General features: G+C 39.0%; 1 protein-coding gene across 6 annotated transcripts in view; it reads left to right on the top strand.

Annotated features, from left to right (window-relative positions):
* The window catches only part of NLK (nemo like kinase), a 177,039-nt gene that overhangs the window by 153,987 nt on the left and 8,105 nt on the right, over positions 1-14,947 (top strand). The window contains exons 9-12 of one of the 6 annotated variants that reach the window (XR_007146811.1): positions 6,485-6,683; positions 7,603-7,696; positions 9,995-10,121; positions 11,253-11,810. Coding sequence is in view for 1 of the 6 variants with exons in the window: in XM_047832568.1 (XP_047688524.1) it covers positions 6,485-6,683; positions 7,603-7,696; positions 9,995-10,049 (348 nt within the window). In the remaining 5 variants the exon portion in view is untranslated. Of the gene's footprint in view, positions 1-6,484; positions 6,684-7,602; positions 7,697-9,994; positions 11,811-14,947 lie in introns of those variants that run through there. The other 5 variants (XR_007146812.1, XR_007146810.1, XR_007146809.1 and 2 more) reach the window with 5 other exon arrangements.

Genomic DNA, 14,947 nt, shown 5'->3' with positions numbered 1-14,947 from the left:
AGAATATTTATTATTCATGTCTGTGCCAAAAACTATTGCCAAAGAATACTCAAAAATGAAAGCATTTAGAAAAGAACATCTTACTTGCCAAGAGTACAAGAAAGTCACTGAATACAGTGACACCGAATACAGTATTTAAAAGAGGGAAGGAAACACGAAACTGCCATTTATTAAGTTTACATTGGCCTGTTCATAATGAGAAGACAGCTACTTCTCAGCATACAGAGTGAATTTTTTGTTCATTTGGTGTTTACTTTTTGGTTTCCATTTGTTTGTTAACTTTGGCATGTGAGGTGCTTCGCGATAAGGGAAGAAAGACAAAGTGATGCTTCTCGTTCCCACACTCCCTCCTTGTGGACAAGTTCCCACCATGAAGGACACTTTGAACCACATAACTTGCTCAGTGAGGTAGTGATTTAGTGTCATTAGTTTGATTTTTTTGTTTTATTTGGCAAGTTTATCTACGTAGCTAAACTATGTATGCAACAGGTGTTGTTGATTAATCCATAAAGACCTTTTACGTATTTTTTTATATATCTTTTGTGGTTAACAAAACTAGAACCACATGAACTTCAGGCTTCAGAGGTCATTTCTGTCTGCCTCTGAGGTATTTTATAAAGGCCCTGAGCTTAAATTTTACTTTCATGTGTCAGAAATAAGTTACTCTCTTTATTCTATTTAGAACAGGAACCGAGAACCGTGTAATTCACCAGTACCAGGTTTTACTTACAATACTTATAGCTGTAAGGTGTCCTCTTTCTCAGAGATCCCATGTTTATTAATGATCCTGACCTGCCAGGAGCTCATAATCTTTACAACCCTAAGGCTAGAATTTCCCAAGCCGTCAAGTGGACACCCAGCATGTTTTCCTGGGAGGCCTTTTAGATAGTTCTACATGTGAAATGTAGTCCTTTTTCCTTAAGAGTTGGGTTGTCACACCTAATTAAAATAAAACTTTTAGTGTGGTCATAAGTTACACATTAGATTTATCTATAAGAAGGAGGTAAGATTTATCGGGTTAAAAAGAGGATAGATTCTTAATGGACCTGTGTAAATAAGTACATGGTCATTTAAAAAGAAAGAATTCCAGGGGCACCAGCGTGGTTCAGTCAGTTAAGTGTCCAACTCTTGATCTTGGCTCAGGTCATGATCTCAGTTTGAGAGATCAAGCCCTGCATCAGTCTCTGCACTGAGAGCACAGTGATTCTCTCTCTCTCTCTCTCTCTCTCTCTCTCTCTCTCTCTCTCCCTCCCTCCCTCCCTCCCTCTCAAAATAAATAAACTTGAAAAAAAAGAATTCGATTAAGTCACTCTGCATAATATTTACCCACTTTTATCATTGCCTGATAGAACAAGGCCAACCAATATATGTTGTTACGTTTTTACAGAATTATTTTTAAATTGGCCTGATGCTTTATTAGTTTATGACAGATATTAAGGATTCTTCTGTTTCCAGTTCTGAGGGTTCAGTTGGAAATAGATACCATTTTTAAAGAGTGTTTTGTTCTGATTTTAGCCTGTTAAGTTGAGGGTTAGCAATACAGTAAGAAGAAATGATGCTTTAGGGGCGCCTGGGTGGCTCAGTCGTTTGAGCATCTGACTTCAGCTCAGGTCACGATCCCGTGGTTCGTGGGTTCGAGCCCTGCACCGGACTCTGTGTTGACAGCTCGGAACCTGGAGCCTGCTTCAGATTCTGTGTCTCCCTCTCTCTCTGACCCTCCCCCAGTCGCACTCCTTAAAAAAAAAAAGAAATGAGGTTTTTAAAAAATAGCCATTAAAAATAGAACATTAACCATAGTTAAATCAGTTTATTTAGTCCAGTTCGTCTGAGATAATTAATTAATTACTTTGTTGATCTTCAGTTAAGCTGTCTTTTGCCACACGTCTGCTCCTGGACTGAAACATTCCTGGAAATCCTGGCTCAGTTACATGGTTTAGTCTGTGGTGATGATATCAGCTATGTCCATGAGTTTATGTCCTGAATTCAGTAGTCAGGAGTACCTGATGACAGTCCTTTACTGAGGTTCTTGTGATGTTTCTCATGGAAAACTTAATTCTTCAGCTTGTAGTACAAGCCTTTACACAAATATAAGGAGAAAGCGGAAACCACTAGTGAATGAGGTTAAAGGCCTCTGGTTCTTTTATTATTATACTATCAACAGTATTGGAAAGGATGGGGTGTAATAATCAGTTTATAAAGATGTGATTAACTATTAACTCAAATAGTGAAGGCATTAAACAAACCTCCAGAGACCTTAATTTATCTAAATGCAATAAATAGTTATAAACAATATTCTTTTTAACTTTTTAGTGTTTGTTTATTTTTGAGAGAGAGACACAGAAAGTGAGTAGGGGATGGGCAGGGAGAGGGAGAAACAGCAGCCAAAGCAGGTTCCAGGCTCTGAACTGTCAGCACAGAGCCCAACATGGGGCTCAAAACCACGAATTGTGAGACCATGGCCTGAGCTGAAGTCAGACGCTCAACCGACTGTGCTGCCCAGGCGGCCCTACAAACAGTATTTTTAAAGCACAACAATAATTGTTAGGAATTTAGACAAAATTAGTCACTTTTTTCTCTTGACAAACACACATCTATTTTCTTGCAAACATCTCCTATCATCAAATATTCTTTTATACGCTTTAAAAAAATACGTATGTACTTCAACCTAAAGGTATTTGCACATCTTTTTTAACTATCCATTGCTTGTTCCTCTATAATGTATTAATGAAGAGCCTTTGTATATTAAAATTATGTTGTCTAGGTATCCAAGGACTGGTTATTAACTCAAATTAATTATTACTAAGGTCTTAATGTTAACTAAGAGTCAGATTAAAATTTAATGACACATTAAGTCCTTATGATTTGTAGCATTCTAAAAACCAATTTCTTTTTTTTTATTTTTTATTATTTAAAAAAAATTTTTCTAACATTTATTCATTTTTGAGAGACAGAGAGAGACAGAGCATGAGCGGGGAAGGGGCAGAGAGAGGGAGATAAACATTTTACCTGTTATCATTCATCTAATGTAGTTGAATACATAATTTTGCTATTCTGTAATCTCAGACAAAGTGATATTAGTTTATCAGTAGAAAAAAATCAAATTCAAAATGATTAGGCTTTTTGTGAGAAAACAAACCCAAAACTTGTAGACTGTTGTGGTAGCATTATTTGTACATGGCAGTAAAATCAGGAAGAAAACAGAGATGTTTTAAAAATGTTACAACTATTAACTCAGACTGATTTGTGCAGAGTCAGCTTGAATAGGAATATCACATAATTTATCTTCCACAATTACACACCAAATATTAAAACTTTTAAGTTATTTAAGAGAAATATTTTGCTTCTTACTGTATAACCTAGTAACTTAAAAAGTATTCTTTTAATTCATAGTTAAAGCTTTATTTAATCTTTGAGTTACAACTCTAGCAAGAAAACATTTCAAAGAGCTAACATATTTAATACATAAAGAAGAATAATGTTTTAGAAATCTTTCCATTTCTTTGTATAGGTTTTTAATATGTTGATATTGTTTCTGAAACCCAGCTGGAATAGGAGTTTGCCCCATTTGCTTTTTAAGAGATCTCCTAACATGATGCATTAACTCCCCTCAGAAGTATACAAAGTACATCAATATGTTCACTTAGAAATATTTTATATTTGTAAAATGGATAATCTTACTGGGGTGCCTGGGTGGTTCAGTCAGTCAGATGCTTAAAGTCAGTTAAGCATCCGACTTCGGCTCAGGTCATGATCTCCCTGTTCACGAGTTCAAGCCCCACGTCGGGCTCTGTACTCAGAGCCTGGAGCCTGTTTCAGATTCTGTGTCTCCCTCTCTCTCTCTCTGCCTTTCCCCCACTCATTCTCTCTCTCTCTCTCTCTCTCTCTCTCCCTCTCCCTCTCCCTCTCCCTCTCCCTCTCCCTCTCCCTCTCCAAAAATAAATAAAACATTAAAAAATGTTTTAATATAAAAAAAAAGAAAAGTCTTATCATCTCTTCAAAACTAAAAGAGGCAGCTTTGATAAAGCAACAAATTTAGGGTAGCAACAAGCATCCACATCTATTATAAATGTTGGTCAGTTAAACAACATATGTATGGTATGTAATTAAGAATATACAGGACATGATTAAGTACCATTAGGTCCTTCCAAAGAACATATTGAAAATCTGAGTCATTTTGTGATCTCTTTCTCAATTGAGTAGGGCAGTTTTTCTTTTCAGTGTTCATACCCTTTACATAATGAGTCTCCTTTCTTTAGCCGTGTTTCAGAAGTTCTAAAGAGACATTAATTTGTTTAGAAAAACAAAAGTTGATCATTGCATGCTAGGAATTTGATTTACTTTTTGATCAAAGACTTCTCTTAGGTAAGACACTTTAGAGGATGCCATGTTGGTGCACACAGAACATACAAACATAGAGCACGCTATCAGTAGTTGGGATGACACCAAAATCTTTTCAACCCTGCATTCTGAAGTTTTAGGAAATAGCAGAATCCACAGACGAAAAAAAAAATACAGGAAAACCAGATTCCAGCTGCTGGTGGCAGCTGACAGGGACCCAATTTCTGACATCTGCCACCTGACAGAAATGACTTAATGGTCAGATGATAAAATTAAAACCCAGATTCAATCACTGTTGCCACCAGTGTGTTCACAATTGGCCATGCACAATCAGAAAAAGAAATAGATGTAGGGGCGCCTGGGTGGCTCAGTCGGTTGAGCATCTGACTTCAGCTCAGGTCATGATCACACGCTTCGTGGGTTCAAGCCCCACATCGGGCTCTGTGCTGATGGCCTGGAGCCTGGAGCCCGCTTCGGATTCCGTGTCTCCCTCTCTCTGCTTCTCCCCCACTCTGTCTCCCCAAAATAAATAAACATTAGGAAGGAAGGAAGGAAGGAAGGAAGGAAGGAAGGAAGGAGAAAAGGAAAGGATATAGACTTGCCCAAGAACCAGCTGTAGTGTGCAAAAGCCAGGGAGCTCAGTCCGCACATGAGACCAGGCAGAGACACTGAGGACTCCAAGAGGCCCAGTCCTGGGCAAAGTGAACTCTCAGCAAGCTTGTTTCTTTTGGTTCTGACAATAGACCTTTATCCCAGTGGAACCTCCAGGAATAAGTGGACCCATTTAGAAAAAAAGAAAAAGCTTACTTGCTAAGATGTACCAGCAAGTCAGGCTTCAGAAGGGCTGGCTCACCAAATACAACATAAGACAAGTCGTGAAAGGAATAAAACTAAGGTTGTCAGGTTTACATTTGTCTGTTCGTGGTGGGTAAACAGCTTTCTTTTGTGATTCTCATATCCTGAAAAGTCATGGCATGCCTTTTAACGTCAGCATAGCAAAAAATCAGTGATAAAAGTGTTTTTAGGAAATCCAGGTTTATGGGAAATACTTAACGTTTTGTTATTTGGGGGACCAGAACCAGCAAGGAATGATCCAGTTATTCTTGGTTCATTTGAGTGCAAAATGTCTTTCTTCATTTTTAATTGTGTTGTGTGAAGTGCTTGATTATATTGGAAGCAGGGCACACTGTCCATTTTTGTTGTACTCTGTACTGAGTCCATTCTTAAATACTTGAAAATGTACTTGCGTGTCTACTAAGCTGAAAGGAGGAGTGATTTTTTTTTTAATAGAGAAACAAATTTATGGTTTGTATAAACCTGAAACTACTATGTTAAGTATTCTGGTCTGAGGTGCTAGAAAACCACAGGCCACTGATATACAGACAGAGCCGGCCGTCAAAACTTGGCATTCGGACCGTTATCTGCTGCCTAACGCCAGCAGCTTCCACATAGGCTTTGGCCCTCAGTTGGTATTCTGAGAGGATAAAAGTTTCAAGCAGCTTTGTAAAATTGCCACCATGATCACATCTCTACCAAATGCTGAAACGTGTTTAGAAATGTAACTGTTATTTAAAATGTAAACTTGGGGCGCCTGGGTGGCGCAGTCGGTTAAGCGTCCGACTTCAGCCAGGTCACGATCTCGCGGTCCGTGAGTTCGAGCCCCGCGTCAGGCTCTGGGCTGATGGCTCAGAGCCTGGAGCCTGTTTCCGATTCTGTGTCTCCCTCTCTCTCTGCCCCTCACCCGTTCATGCTCTGTCTCTCTCTGTCCCAAAAATAAATAAACGTTGAAAAAAAAATTTTTTTTAATGTAAACTTACTCCTCCAAAGCATTGCATATTTAAATGTCATGGTATTTGCCATGTTTGGCCATGCATATATCCATTTCAAGGTGGGAACTCTTCAGGATCTTAGCAGAGTCACTTCTGAGTGCTTTGTGGTGGTGTGTGGTGGTCGGTTGTCCTAAGTGACATACTCCCTCTAACACTACACTACCCGCCTCTAAATTCAGTCACCCCTTTTTACGCAAGATGTGCCGTAAATTAAGAATGGGCTGTGAAAAGCAGTTACTGTGTCTTACGAAAGATCCTGTGTGGACAGTCATGTTTATCTGTAGCGTTGATGTGCTGGTCTCTAAATTTGATTTCAGTCCAAAAGAATATCCGCTAAGGATGCCTTAGCCCACCCCTACTTAGATGAAGGGCGACTACGATATCACACGTGTATGTGTAAATGTTGCTTTTCCACCTCTACTGGAAGAGTTTATACCAGTGACTTTGAGCCCGTCACCAATCCCAAATTTGATGACACTTTCGAGAAGAACCTCAGTTCTGTTCGACAGGTTAAAGGTGAGTATCTTTCTTGGCCCTCGGCCAGGTAAGATAATAACGTTTTTCATTATGTAGCCATGAAAAGCTGAGTCTGGATGGCGACCAAAGTTCCTCCATGTGTTTATTTTACAACCTCGCGTATAGCTGCTTGGCCAGGGCGTATATGCTAAGAAGGCTCTGTGTGGTGTGAAAACACCGATTTAATAGTACGAGTGGAAGGTCAGGCAGAGGAGCTTCCCAAGATGACTTACCTAGTGAGTGTGACTCAAAAGTAGTTAATATGGATTCACTCAGTGTGGTCTCATTGACTGAAACATACTGGACTTTTTCATAAAACATGCAGACTTTGAAAAGGATAAACATCTACTGAGGGAATCATTCCTTGAATGATCACAAGAGAGGGGAATTTCTGATAGTCTACTCCTAAAGTTCCCTGACAGGATCTCTTATTGGGGTGGTCCACGCTGGAGGTTAATGACATCCAAAATTCTGAATGATTTTAGACATTTTAGGACATTCTAGAAAGGAGTGGTCCTCAAAGTAAACAGCCCAAAACTATGTACCTAAACACCAATTGAGGGTTTTTTTAAGTGATTTTCAAAAAGGCAATAATTACCAGCAATTGAGAAGATTCACTCATAATGCCAACCCAAGTGGCATCACTCTCAAATTTACAGACCATTTTACTCCTCCCACTGATGGGGTTTCCAACCCATATAATGCCACTTGGCAGAGAAGGGGGTTGCCTGTGTTTAGCAGCCACTGTCATTTTGGTTTCGGGACAGTTCCATTGGATTCTGCCCGATACGTGATATGTGTGTTTGATCTAATGAAACCAGTAGGATATGCTGTTCAGATGCTGGCCAGTTAGCTGAGAGTCCACTGTTCCCAGGCCTGCAGGTCGGCATGGATTGTATGATGTTTGCTTTCTCCACAGAAATTATTCACCAGTTCATTTTGGAACAGCAGAAAGGAAACAGAGTGCCTCTCTGCATCAACCCGCAGTCTGCTGCTTTTAAGAGCTTTATTAGGTAACTATGTGTATGTAATTCTTACTTTCTTGTTATTAAAAGGGTGCCATTGTGATTTGGTTGTTCAGCATATTTCTGTTTTTATTTAGATTGGATAATACAGATAAAAACAAGGTTTTCTTCTACGAGGTTTGGCTTTAGTCAAAAGCAAATTAAAAAATGACAGCATTGGGGCGCCTGGGTGGCGCAGTCGGTTAAGCGTCCGACTTCAGCCAGGTCACGATCTTGCGGTCCGGGAGTTCGAGCCCCGCGTCAGGCTCTGGGCTGATGGCTCAGAGCCTGGAGCCAGTTTCCGATTCTGTGTCTCCCTCTCTCTCTGCCCCTCCCCCGTTCATGCTCTGTCTCTCTCTGTCCCAAAAATAAATAAATGTTGAAAAAAAAAATTAAAAAAAAAAAAATGACAGCATTCATTTTTACACGGACACCAATTCACAGTGGTTGCATTGGGTGGCGCTTTAGCAGTTTTGTTCCCAGATGACCACTGTACTGCCTGATCACGCGCACGGTAGCTAGGGATCCTCCTGCAGTGGCAGTGTGGTGGCCGCTGCCCTCGAGTTAGACGTGGTCATCTTGGCTCCTGCCACCGTCCCCACCACCTTAATAATAACTGGAAGCAAGATTACTTTATAGGTATAGTGCCGGTGTGTCCTGTGTAGAGTTTTGTGTAAAGAACTTTATAGCCACTTCAGAATCCAACGAGCCTCATTCTCTTTGTCTGTCTGTGTGTCCTTTCCTTCTCCATCTCTTTTCCCCTCACTCCTTGCATCAGTTAAGGTCCAGTCAGGAGAAAGAAACCACACCCAGTACTGGGAACAGGGAAGATTTAATAGCGAGAAGCATTACCTAGGAAAAGATGGTGCATAAGAAGATCCTGGAGTTTCCCAAAGTAGCAGATGCAAAAAGCAGGTACTCCCTCTAGACTGAGGGAAGAGTGAACAAGGAAGAAATTAAGAATTTGGAGGAGGCCCCTCCACCCAAGGCTAATAAGATTTGGACTTCTTTGGAGAGGATATGGCTGCCATAGGAACACACACAGCGTGAGGGTGGTGAGAAAACTTTGCAAAAGGAGTGGGCAGAACTAGTCCATCAGAGAGGCCTGTTGGGTTGCAGAGAAACTTGCCAGAAAGTTTGGGTAGAACAAAACTGAGCCTTCCATGTCAAAAAAAACAAAAAACAAAAAAACCCCCACCAGAACCAGGAAGGAGAGCCCCTGATGCTGTGGCCTTGCAGCGCCCTCCCAGCACAAGCCAGGCGTCAAAGGGTAATGTGAGCAGGGTCTGGCTCCGGTGTCACAAAGCAGGGCAGAGAAGGACAGATTTGGATCTGAGAAGCCACACTCTTCTCCTTTCTACCCCACCTGCCTTTCTGCCCCTCCTTCCTCCCACTTCCCTGTGCTTTCTTTTAACTGGCCTTGACATGGTGTTGAACTTGATTGAATTTGTTGAATCAAAGTCAAGAATTTTCATTTAAAATTTTTTAAATCAGGGTGACTTTCATTCTTCCATGTATTTGTCTATGGAGAGAAAGAATTAGGCTGCTTTTTACTTTTCTCTGTGGTTTAAAATTACTTTGTTTTATTATTTCCCCCTAAGAGTCAGTGACCCAGCCAATCACGTGTTTCAGTACCTTTCAGGTGCCAGTTATTCATTATCCCAGGCCCCAGGAAGCACAGTGCTTACACACACCCACAAGTTTATAATCCAGTTAGCCAAATTAGACAGATATGTCAAATAACTGAAAAAACCCATCTGTGGATAACAAATGCTAAGTGATTATCCATTACTACTGAATTAATACTTGATAAAAGAGTGCTTAAAGCCTCATTCAAAATAGATCCCCACTTAATGTCACTGTATTTTGAGAGGCTACTTTTCAGTAGATAATTCTGCATCCTTTAAGGTTATTTTCCTGGTTGATTATAGACATTATTATTTACAGTACCTACCACTTGCTTCATATTATGAACTAGGCGCAGTGAAACCACTTTGCATACATTATCTCATGCATTTGTCACAGTAGCCAGTGAGGCGGGTAGCCTCTTCCCTTCCAGAAGAGGAAAGGTGAGAGGGTTTGCTCGGCGGCCCACGAGTCAGTGACCTATCGTTTTCAGGCCCATCACAGTTGCCTCACTTAGAGATGCAGATTCTTGAATGAACAGTGAGAAGTTAAACAAACAAAAATCCAGAAATGGACTTTACGATTTTTTTAAAGGCAGGGAGGGAAACACGCAGCACTGACTCACCCTCTTGCCCTTTGTGGTGTCACAGCTGGTTTCACCGTGTCTCCATTTTCTTCCAGTTCCACTGTTGCCCAGCCGTCCGAGATGCCCCCATCTCCTCTGGTGTGGGAGTGACGGTGGAAGATAATGTACTACTGAAGATGTAATGTAGCTTTCCACTGGAGTCTGGGATTTGCAATTCTGGAGGTTAATCATGCTTGTACTGTAATTTTACTAATGAAGTTTTAAATTAACAACCACTACTTGTATGATATGAATAATATTTAGAAATGTTACTAGACTTTTAATCTTGTAAAGTGGTTGTGCTTTTAGAAGAAAAATATTTTACCCAGAGTTGCACATGTTTTATGAATTTAGTGCAGCTGTTATGGCTCACCTCAGAACAAAAGAGAATTGAACCAAATTTGGGATTTTGGGGTTTTGTGTTTTTGTTTTGTTTTGTTTTTCTTTTTTTAAATGAAGTGAGATTGTTCACACACACACACACACACACACACACACACACACACACAAAGGACAGTCGTCCATTTTGATATTTGAGCCATTCCTGAAAATTTGGTGTTTTCTAAAATGAAAGAATCTAGAAACCTTGCCTGCGACCAATCATGGAGCCACATGAGCTGATCGTGGCTGCACCTGGGGGAGGGGTGGGGGGTGGGGCATGCCACCTAATGATCAAGCCCTATAATTAGCTTCTCATTAGAGCCGTGACGGTGATGTGTGCTGTCTAAAATCCAATGTTGTGGGTAGAGAGAATGAGTTTGTGACTAGGAGAGACTAAACTTCTGTTTTCCTTACCCAGTATAAATATATATATATATATTTAATCTATTTTTATTAGAAGTTTTTCTGCTCTTTCTTACATAAAAGAACCCCCAAGCATGCATCTTTCATGTGTGTAAATAATTCATTTCTGGGCTAATTTCAAAAGAATCCCAACATTGCTGTATAGAGAGAGAACTAGCTTGCACATTTTAGGTCTGTGAAATTTTGTGAGACTTTTCCTGCACTGGACAGTTAAAAAAAAATAAATAAAGACAAAAACAAATTTTTAAAAATTTTAAAGCCACAAAAAAAGGCACATAGGGAATTATGTCAAATGTGTTTGTGTCCTTAGGCAAAGCTGTGGGAGTCTTGAAATGTCACAGTAGTAAATAACTTATTACTTTTTGACAAATTCTTTTTTCTGTTGGAACACTGAATTCTTCTGTGCATATGTATATATGAATACAAATTGAAGGCCTCTACCTCCTGGAGTTATACAACTTGGCTTGTTTACCTCCACATGCTGATGATGACTATTTTTTTTTTTTTAAGTTCAATGTGGAGACTTGAAACTTGAATGTCCCTTCCAACTTTTATATTAAAAATAAAAAGACAAGAAAATTGAAGATCGTTTTTCACCTGTACAAGGAATACTAATGGATCGTCTTAAAATTGGTCTAGGAAAAAACCTTGGTGTGTGTTATGGACAATTAACTGTTAAAGTTATTGTAAGTTATCTGTATTTAGCAGAGTATTTTCATCTTGAGTGATCTGAGCTGAATTTGAAGACTATTAATAAGTTATGTTTGGAAGTTTTAACTTCAATGAAGTAATTATTTGCTGTGAAAGAAACAAACATTGAATTACTAAACAAAGATGGTGCAATATCTTTGTTTTTTTTTTATGAGGCTCCTGAGAATCAACCCAACTGAAGCATTTCAATTCACTTGAATGAGAAACGTGTTTAGTATCAAAAGAGCCCAAGAAGACACTGGTGTGAAAGGTACAATCTCAGAGGTTGGTCAATTACCGTGGCACACTTACTGGTCACTTTGTACAATGTAGATTTGAAGTACAGTGGTGAAAACATTAAATGTGACATTTGAAAAAGATGTGTCATCTTTTTTATTTCAATTCCTTTCCTTTGTTTTCTCTTCAGTACAGCTTTTATCCTGATTTTGTAGTTTGAAGACATTGGCTATTTATAGTTCTGTTTTGATCTTGGAGGAAATTAGATGTGGTTTTTAAAAATCTTCCCAGAAACCTTACATTGCCAAGAACATATCAAAAACTTAATTAACTAATATTAAAGACATTGTGAGTCAAATACATATCGTTTGAAAGTCTTTTCCAGACCTTAGAGTCTAACCCAGTGGTTTTCTTTCTTTTGTTTTTTTGTTTTGTTTTGTTGCACAAAGAACCCCATTTTCAATGTGAGATCAATTTTCAATACGTGAGAGTCCAATACATTAAATAAATAAAAGTGGACTGCTCTAGATGAAGCAGACTGCTGAGGACTTGACCTCACCCTCCTCTTCCTTTCTGCCTCCTGCTCACCCCCACCCCAGCAGCCCAAATGTAATTCCAGCTAAGGAAGAAGTCCTTGCCGGGTGGTGGGTAATTACGACCTGACACCAGACTGCCTGACTTCAGAATACCTTCCCTGTGGCAGATAAGGCAACATGACTGTTGAGTTTGTAGAGGACATAGATTTACCCCTGTCTTTTCTTGAATGGAATGGATTCCAAATGAATCCATTTTTGGAATGAATTCCAAATTCCAAAAATCCAAATGAATGGATTTTTTTCCTGACATGGAAGGAGTTGACTATTCCAACTACTAATACACACACACATATTTGTTTGTTCATCTGATAAACTTTTGAATACCTACTGAGTGTAAGAATTACCTAGAAGGAAGCCTTGTTAATAGAATAGTGCTTAAATAAGAAAACGAGTTTTTATCACTTACAAGACGGGATTATGAGTTGCACCTGTAACAGTTTAAAACTAATTCTTCAGAGATAAATATTAGACAGAATATATTGGCATGATCCCAGGGTCATGGGATCTCTCTCTCTCTCTCTCTCTGTCTCTCTCTCTGTCTGTCTCTCAAACAGGCATCTTTTCATGTGCCTGTTGGCCACCTATACGTGTTCTTCGGAAAAATGTTTTATTCTTATCCTCTGCCAATTTTTTAATTGCATTGTTTGTTTTTCTGTTGAGTTGTATGAGTTCCTTGTATATCACAGATAATAACCCTTTATCACATACATGGCTTACAAATATCTTCCATTCAGTAGGTTGCCTTTTTATTTTGATAATGGTTTCCATTGCTGTGCAGAAGCTTTTTAGTTTATTTTGGCTTTAGTTTTCCTTGTCTTTGGAGTCTGATCCACAAAGATGCCACTAAAACCAATGCCAAGAAGTTTACTGCCTGTTTTCTTCTTGGAATTTTATGGTTTCAGGTCTTCTATTCAAGACTTTAATCCATTTTGAACTAATTTTTGTGTATGGTGTAAGATAGTCTAGTTTCATCCTCTTGCATGTGGCTGTCGAATTTTCCCAACACCATTTATTGAAGAGACTCTCCTTTCTCTATTGTATGTTCTTGGCCCCTTCATCATAGACCAATTGTCTATGTATGTGTGAGTTTATTTCTGGGCTCTCAACTATGCTCCATTGATCTGTATGTCTGTTTTTGTACCATTACCATACTGTTTTGATTACAGTAACTTTGTAGTATAGTTTTAAATCAAGGAGCCTGGTACCTCCAGCTTTATTGTTATTTCTCAAGATTGCTTTGGGTATTCAGGATCTTTTGTGGTTCCATACAAATTTTGGAATTATTTGTTTTAGTTCTGTGAAGTATACCATTGGAATTTTGATAGATATTCCATTGAATCTGTAGATAGCTTTGGGTATTAGGGACATTTTTTTTTTTTTAATTTTTTTTCAACGTTTTTTATTTATTTTTGGGACAGAGAGAGACAGAGCATGAACGGGGGAGGGGCAGAGAGAGAGGGAGACACAGAATCGGAAACAGGCTCCAGGCTCTGAGCCATCAGCCCAGAGCCCGATGCAGGGCTCGAACTCACGGACCGCGAGATCGTGACCTGGCTGAAGTCGGACGCTTAACCGACTGCGCCACCCAGGCGCCTGGGACATTTTAACAGTATTAATTCTCCAATCCATGAGCACAGAATACCTTTCCATCTGTTTGTGTCCTCTTCAATTTCTGTCTTCAGCATCTTCTAGTTTTCATTGTATAAGTCTTTCACTTCCTTGGTTAAATTTATTCCTTGGTAATTTATTCTTTTTGATGCAATTGTAAATAGTATTGGTTTTCATTTCTCTTTCTGGTGCCTTGTTATTGGTGTATAAAAATGCCACAGATATCTGTATTGTTTTGCATCCTAGCTGTCCTGAATTAAGTTATTAGTGCTAATAGGTTTTTGGTGGATTCTTTAGGGATATATATATTATACATACATATACATACACATATATACATACACACACACATACATAAACACACACACACACACATATATATACACACGTATACATACATACATACATACATACATGTCATCTGCAAATAGTAACAATTTTATTTCTTCCTTCCTTTCTAATTTGGATGCCTTCCATTTCTTTTTCTTACCTGATTGCCATGGCTAGGACTTCTAGTACTATGTTGAATAAAAGTGGTAAGAATATGCATCCTTGTCTTGTTCCTGATCTTAAAGGAAAACCTTTTAGCTTTTAACCATTGAGTGTGATGTTAGCTGTAAGATTCACACATATGATCCTTCTTTATGAGCTACATTCCCTCTATACTTACTTCGTTGAGAGCTTTTATTATAAATGGATGTTGAATTTTGTCAGATGCTTTTTCTGCATCTATTGAGATGATCATATGATTTTTCTTTTATTACTGTGGGTATCACATTGATTGTTGAACTATCCTTGCATCCCTGGAGTAAACCCCACTTGGTCATGGTATATGATCCTTTTAATGTATTGTTGGACTTGGATTGCTAATATTTCATTGAGGATTTTTGCATCTGTGTTCATCAAGGATATTGGTGGCCTCCTAAAATGTATTTAGAAGCTTTCCCTCCTCTTCAGTTTTTTGGAAGAGTTTGAGAAAGATTGGTGTACATTTTCTTTGAGTGTGTGGTAGAAAACTCCAGTGAAGCTATCTGATCCTGGACTTTTGTTTGTTAGGAGATTTTTCATTACTGT

The sequence above is a fragment of the Prionailurus viverrinus genome, chromosome E1 (genome assembly GCF_022837055.1).
Source record: "Prionailurus viverrinus isolate Anna chromosome E1, UM_Priviv_1.0, whole genome shotgun sequence".
NCBI lineage: Eukaryota > Metazoa > Chordata > Mammalia > Carnivora > Felidae > Prionailurus > Prionailurus viverrinus.
This window is presented reverse-complemented; position numbering and strand designations above follow the sequence as displayed.